The 6610-nt window shown below is 41.6% G+C and overlaps 1 protein-coding gene across 1 annotated transcript; it reads left to right on the top strand.

Moving 5' to 3' along the window:
• The first annotated feature begins 1535 nt into the window (after positions 1-1535).
• On the top strand, positions 1536-3942 carry LOC145895016 (C-type lectin domain family 4 member K-like). Its single transcript, XM_082983753.1, has 5 exons — positions 1536-1697; positions 1823-1865; positions 1965-2597; positions 2906-3062; positions 3555-3942. The coding sequence occupies exons 1-5, from the start codon at positions 1596-1598 to the stop codon at positions 3817-3819; spliced, it is 1200 nt and encodes a 399-aa protein (XP_082839879.1). The 5' UTR covers positions 1536-1595; the 3' UTR covers positions 3820-3942.
• Positions 3943-6610: the final 2668 nt, after the last annotated feature.

Genomic DNA, 6610 nt, shown 5'->3' with positions numbered 1-6610 from the left:
CCAGGACACTTGCAAACAAGAGGTATGTTAAAGTGGAATTGACAACACCGGCTAGTCAGCATGCGTCAATATTAATCTTTGTCGTATGTTATGATTGACTCGAACAAATGAGTAAACCACGTACAAGAATTGTATGTCAGGCTACCGCATCTGATAAAGTTCCTGACGGATTTATGTCAATCACCAAGAACAATTTCTGAAGGCGTTTTAGCGGTATGACCTTTTTTGATGCAATATGTCGAGTATTTTGAAATGACCTTTGGTGGTGTCCCTAGGGTAGCAACTTTAAAATATTACTTAAATTTATGATCTGCCACATGGTAGGCGATTTTCAAAATACCCGACATATTGTTTCCGCATTTTACAGTGTATATAGACAGTCCATTTACAGCCGGCAACCAACAAGGACAGTAAAGCAGAAGACATGCCACTATTACATGCAAGGAAACGCCACTTTTTAAACCGCAAAAAGGCATAAATTCTGAAAAGGTCACAGAAACACGAAACCTGGACGGATTCTGGTGTGGCGACGACAGTTAACTGGGAATTAGTCCCTCTGTGCGTCTTGCTCTAACAATGAGGAACTTGTTTCGCTCCCTTGTGTCCTAATCTCTGGGTAAAATTAAATGTAAACGGATCCTGCGATCTACGTCATCCAGTACAATACGCAGTCGTGGCGACAATACCGGGCCTAAGCTCGGGTAACTTTTATCGTGAATGTGGAAAGACGAGTCAGACAAGACGTGACGACATGTGCCTGGTTTGTCCGGCTAGACTGCGTTTTGCTCATTGAATGGGTGCCAATATGGCTTTAGCTAGATTTTTTCTTTGGTGAAAATGCTTCGACGTTCTGTACCAACGTCGTGTATTTGCAGTAAGTCTGAGTATTGTTTAAAATCGTGACCCAGGACTTTTTCAAAAACTTTAATTACGACGACATTGGGTTTGCGAGCTCTTTGAGCAAATAAAAACGTAAATCCGAGAAATATGCACTAAAACTGGCAATTTAGAAAGCTGTTACCATAAATTATGTTCCCGTTTGTCTCGGTATTCATAAATACACGTATCATGATCCGAGTTGCTGTCGGTTCACCGTACATTCATGTTTTATCCCATTGGGGTTTTCTACTTAGTATAAGAGTCGGGCACTGGGACCAATGTTCAATCTCCTATTCCACATGCAAAAACATGCAGCAGTTAACATGGTGTGGACACCGATGAAACCCTAAAGGTTATCCCGCCAGGCGCCAATGTGTTAGAGATTTTCCCATAGAGAATCATGTTGTACCGTGGGATCGTAGCTATAGTCGTACTGGAAGGTGATGAGTTGCAACCGGTTGCATCGGACGCCTGATCGCGCCTGTTATTTAACGCTGTTTAGATGTTATAGCACCACCGTGCATCCAACAAAACTACATATTTACGCCACTGGAGGGACAATCTGTCTGGGCGGAAAAGCTGGATGACGTTTCACGCAACGGACGGCTAAGCATGACCGCCCATCCGGAACCGTCTTGTTGCTGTGCATAGCACAAACTTGCTCGCATTATCTTCCAGCAATTTCTGTGAAGACTTTGTTTTGCACAGCGTAGACGATGGTTTCCATCGATAACAGAGCAATTTATGTTGTTGCTTTCATCAGTACAGTGTCGCTGGTAGTCTCTTTGGTCGGAACTTACCTTGCCTTTAGTATTGCGGTAAGTAATTGACAATTTGTATTCTAAAGAAATTTGTTTCGATCATCAACCTATCTTTTGAAAATAAAGTTAATAAAGTAAATCCAGAAACTTTGCGACAAATTAAAAGCAAAATTACTTTTCAGTACCCTGACCACATCAACCAAGGACGCAAAATTTATAAACGAGGTAAGGTGCCTGCTGCTTTTATTAAAATTCTAGTTAATTTTTGCTAAGTATCGAGGTATTGAGAGTATTAATCTCGGTAATGTGCACGCTTGTTTTCAGCTATCCGTGACATCACCGATTGCAGCGAAGAAGCGCTTGCAGCGTATGACGTCACCACAAATGATGGCTCTACATCGCGGCATGTACACGACCTTTCATGCAAGTACACAACCTTGCAGGAACAGATGGAGAGCTGGGTGGATGAGTTCAACTCCATGCTTTTCTTCATCAACGAAATCACCATGAATATGCAGGCGGCCAAGGACAAAATCAACGACAATGAACAGTTGATCTTTTTGGCCACTTTGGCTGCCGACAGGGCGGCGAATTCATCGAAGCAAAACCAACAGGTCTTGTCTTTCGTCTACAATGCCGTTGAAACAGCAAACGCGACTTTGAAGCGACAAAACGTGCGATTGGAAGGCCTAGAGACCAAGACCAATGGTCTGGAACACACCCTACAGAATTTGAACGCTTCTATACATTCCGCTTCGACACTGCTCGAAGAAGAAGCTTCCGAGACCATGCCCAAAGTGGTGGACGTCGATATGGTTGCGATTCGTTCAGCAGTTGTGGAAAGAGAAGGAAATCATTCTATGTGTTACGAGGCGTTGGACGAACGCAGTCAACAGAATAGCGAACATATCGTTAACATTCGCACCAGCATTGCAAGGATGAAATCCAAGCTTTCCAGTAAGGTTTACTTTGGCCATTTGTGTGTAATGAATGTTGAAATATCAGCAGATCTTTTTTAACCGCACACCCTAAATTTGTAAAAATACAAAATGGGGTTCTCAATGATTGGACATGTAATTTGTGATTGTACCGCTTCCTACTTATCGAGCCACTTAATAATATAGATTACCATTATGATAACATTTTTGAGTTTACAAAACTGATCAAATTCGAGCCATTTTTGTACAGCATAACTGTCAGAATAAAGAGTATAAAAAAGCTGTAGTCTGTCCACAGCACGATTTGACAATACGTTACTGCTGCAGATTTGGCCTCCGGGTGGTACAACGCACCCAACGGGTATCAGTATTACCTGTCGAAAAGCGCCTTCACGAGCAATGCCTTCGTGAGATCAAGGAGATATTGCAAACACAGAGGGTCGGACTTGGCACATGTTGGAATGAGAAACCCGGATGTTTTCAGGTTTGTTTTGGATGTCAAACTTGCAAAAAAATATTTCCGATCCTAGAGCCGTCTTCCACGCTTCAGGGTCTTCCACGCATCAGATGTCATTATAGTTTTGCGTAAAGACGTGTTTTGCATCGGTCAATACCCCAAATTTTCTCAAGCTGAATTTAGCTACTTCTCTCTTCTTCAAAAACGCACCCAGGTTGGGGGTAAAATAAACAATTTAAATAATAAAAAGTTACTCCAGTATGTTAAAAATCTGAATATCTGAAGCAATCACAGCTATTGATACGATAGCTGTGATTGCCATGTAAGGACCTGCGCAGCGGGGCGATCCTGTCAATCATTCCATTGCATGAAACATTAATGCGTTATGTAGTGTAACTTCACAATATTCCGTGCTTCTTGGTATTTCACGGCGCGTAGGACTAGTACGATGTCCACTATAGGATATCCCATTCTATTGAAATTCCGATGTTTGCAATAAACAATGTACGTTTACGTCAGGTACCTTTGGCACACGTTCATCGCCCCCGCCCGTCACCACTGTGTGTGGATCGGCATGACCGACCTCGAAGCGGAAGGAGTTTGGAAGTGGGTGGATGGCGAGGCTGTGGACAAACACTGGGCCAACTGGGGCCCGAGGCTGCCGGGCCGGGCTTTCCTTCAAGATTGCGGTCTTGTGAGGGGCGGAAAGTGGGGTGAAGGACAGTGCACTGGTTCAAGAAAGCTGTGTTCTTTTATTTGCGAACGAAAGATTTTATCGTTTTAAATTGTTGCCTTACTTTACTGTAAATTTGAAATGTGGTTTGGGCAAAGAAAGTGGTTTTGCAGTAGGGAAGTGTATTAATACAGTGTTGGAAAACTAACCGTGTGTATGAATAAAAAGAAATCATCAGAGTAACAAGTTTGTTAACAATGTCAAAGCAAGCAAGTATTCTAGCATTAAATCGACTGACCTGTAAGTGTCACATCTTGCCACTGAGTGTGACAAAAATAATTGCATGAATGTAAAAAAATTGGTGGCGTACAATGACACCCCTGCAATAGCACCCAAGAAAATATCTATGTGCAGAAATTTTCTGAATCTTGTTTGCACTTTCGTATCATTAACCGTTGTACGTTTGGGGGTTTAATCAAATGTTGTTGTTTACGGCAAAGAAGGCGAACTAAATGTTCCAACATTGATAGAGCAATAACAAGTTGAGCACGTAATACCATTGAGTATGATTCATTTTTTTCTTTCCCCAAAGCAGATCTCAGATATGATCGAATACGAACGGAAATGGCGGGGACTAATTTCGAAAGCACCTCAGACTAATGACAAAACGCAGGCCAGAGTTTTGCATTTCAGATAGACTAGAGCTGCGCAGACAAGTTCGTTTATGTAATATAAATAGAGCTGCTTTGACGAGAATGAATACATATGCAACGGCTAATGTGTGGAAAAGACTGAAGAGAAATGTAACGACCTAGAAACTAATTGGTCATTTATGGACACTGCATTGCAGCAGGCAGGAAATCTTTACTATTTAATTAACTCTGTGTACGGGTAAAGTGACGTTCAAACTTCAAAATGCGTTTCTTGGTCCGGAAGCATGTGGTACTTTCTGCACTTTTAATCGGCACGTTTGCGTTAGCAATTTTCGCAAGCTTTATCGTGATGGGACGATTCACACAGCGCCACAATACAGGCACACTGGAAAGAATATTGCGACAGCATGCGAGGAGAAAGAGTCGAGATTTGCAAAGCATGGTAAGAAGAAGAGGGTGAAAATATCATAACATCAAAACGTTACAAAAGCCGATTTAATATTTGGATTTTAGCTCGCAAGCTTCAGTTTGGCTGCCAACGTGTCAGAAAGCGAGCTCAAATCGATGCTGAACAGCATTTTCGAAGGTGCTGATATCAAAATAAGTAGGTTCAGCTTGGTCTCCAATTGGTTTATGCATTAGAATGTAAAATTGTACTTATTTCGGATATCCGTTTTGCAACGACGCTTAAAGCGTTATACCAATTGTAAAGATATACCTTTTGTTTAAGACTATTCGAATGCGACTGGTGGTTGCACTCATAATGCCAATACCGCTGCAACCAAAACATTTGATATGCAATGACGTCAAACCATATCCCCTTAACATAAACAAAACTATTATCCATCATTATCTTAGCGTCTAACTGCCAATTTACAGAGAAGATGGAAATCCCATCGTCGACACCGACCGGGACCTCTGCGGTTCCAACTGTTTCCGTTGCTACCACGCAACAACATCTGCTTTATAAATCATTCGCAGAGATCGCAACAAAAGATACATCTACGGCTGCTTATGATTATCTGGATGAAGTTTCAAACGCATCTCGTCGCGACAGCCCACAAGGAACCACAGCTTTGCAAACAACATCACCTCGCAGTGTGTCTGTAACCCAACAACGTTCGAGTCATTCTTTGCATGCTTTCATCACAACCAGTCTGAACACAGCGTTCAGAGGTAAGGAGGAAATGAAGACATTTACCACTTTTACCGCCTCGCAAATATCGAGTTTATCGGCCAAAGATAGCTTGGTCTCGACTGCAGACACAACACCAAAACTGCCGCACATTTCCACATCAACAACACAGAGAGGGCATTCAGGGAAGATTCAAGACCTGTTCGCTGTCAGCTTGAAAGGTGAGTGTTTCTTGTACCTCAAGTGGCTATTTCATAACAAAATACTGCACATGCACAAAATATAACCACACCGTTAGCACAGTAACAAGCATTGGTATGTCAATGCATAGCACATTAAACATCAGTACCTGGTAATGTGATTAGATGGCAGTTTTTGAAGATTGAACAACAAGAGCAAGACCAACACAACTCTAATAGACTCTTCTTTCTCTTGCAGCGCAAACTGTTCTGGCATTGTCGGCATTTCTAATCTTGGTGGTTGCTGTAACTGTTGTCCTTTCCTCTGTGTTGATAAGGAGACGCAAAGTTCGGTATGGGATCATATTGTGCATGTTGATTTGGCTTCGAACGATTGTGCTGTCTATTTTATGATTATACTTAAAGGAGATAATGAGAAATACAATACATACGTTGCGTGTAGTTAGATATATCAATACACACTTCATAAATAGCGTTTTGGTTGGTTATATAACGGTGTTTTTCACAGTGAGAGTTTGCTATACATTTAGTAAAAAAGATTATGGCATGGCAAATACCACTGCTTTTATGTGTGTGTTTAGGGGGAAACCCGTAAGTGAAACCCGACTCAGAGGACCGCACACAATCGTGAGGAACACGTACCTGAGCCTCTACAGTGGTTGGTGACAGCCCGGCTTCTGTTCATTCATTCATTGTTCTCTGTTTGCACTACTGTGTATATTGCAACGTTTGGAATATTTTTGTCTGTTTAAAATTGCTATGTTGATGTACAGGAAACATGAATTCTGTATGGTTATTTTTATTTACTCGGTTTTAACCAAAATAAAACGTTTTTATTTCACTGTTACGGGATCGCTCCAATGATAAATGGTTAGGATTTACAAAAGAAATCCTTATGTGTAAGAAGTTATGGC

Source organism: Ascidia mentula, chromosome 3 (assembly GCF_947561715.1).
Source record: "Ascidia mentula chromosome 3, kaAscMent1.1, whole genome shotgun sequence".
NCBI classification, from domain to species: domain Eukaryota; kingdom Metazoa; phylum Chordata; class Ascidiacea; order Phlebobranchia; family Ascidiidae; genus Ascidia; species Ascidia mentula.
The sequence above is the reverse complement of the archived record's forward strand: the minus strand, read 5'-3'. Positions and strand labels throughout refer to the sequence as shown.

Excerpts from the sequence above, each read along its gene's own strand:
- LOC145895016 (XM_082983753.1), top strand. The coding sequence starts at position 1,596 with ATGGTTTCCATCGATAACAGAGCAATTTATGTTGTTGCTTTCATCAGT. Across the intron at positions 1,698-1,822 it reads ACCTTGCCTTTAGTATTGCG|TACCCTGACCACATCAACCA; the intron begins GTAAGTAATTGA and ends ATTACTTTTCAG. Across the intron at positions 1,866-1,964 it reads ACGCAAAATTTATAAACGAG|CTATCCGTGACATCACCGAT; the intron begins GTAAGGTGCCTG and ends GCTTGTTTTCAG.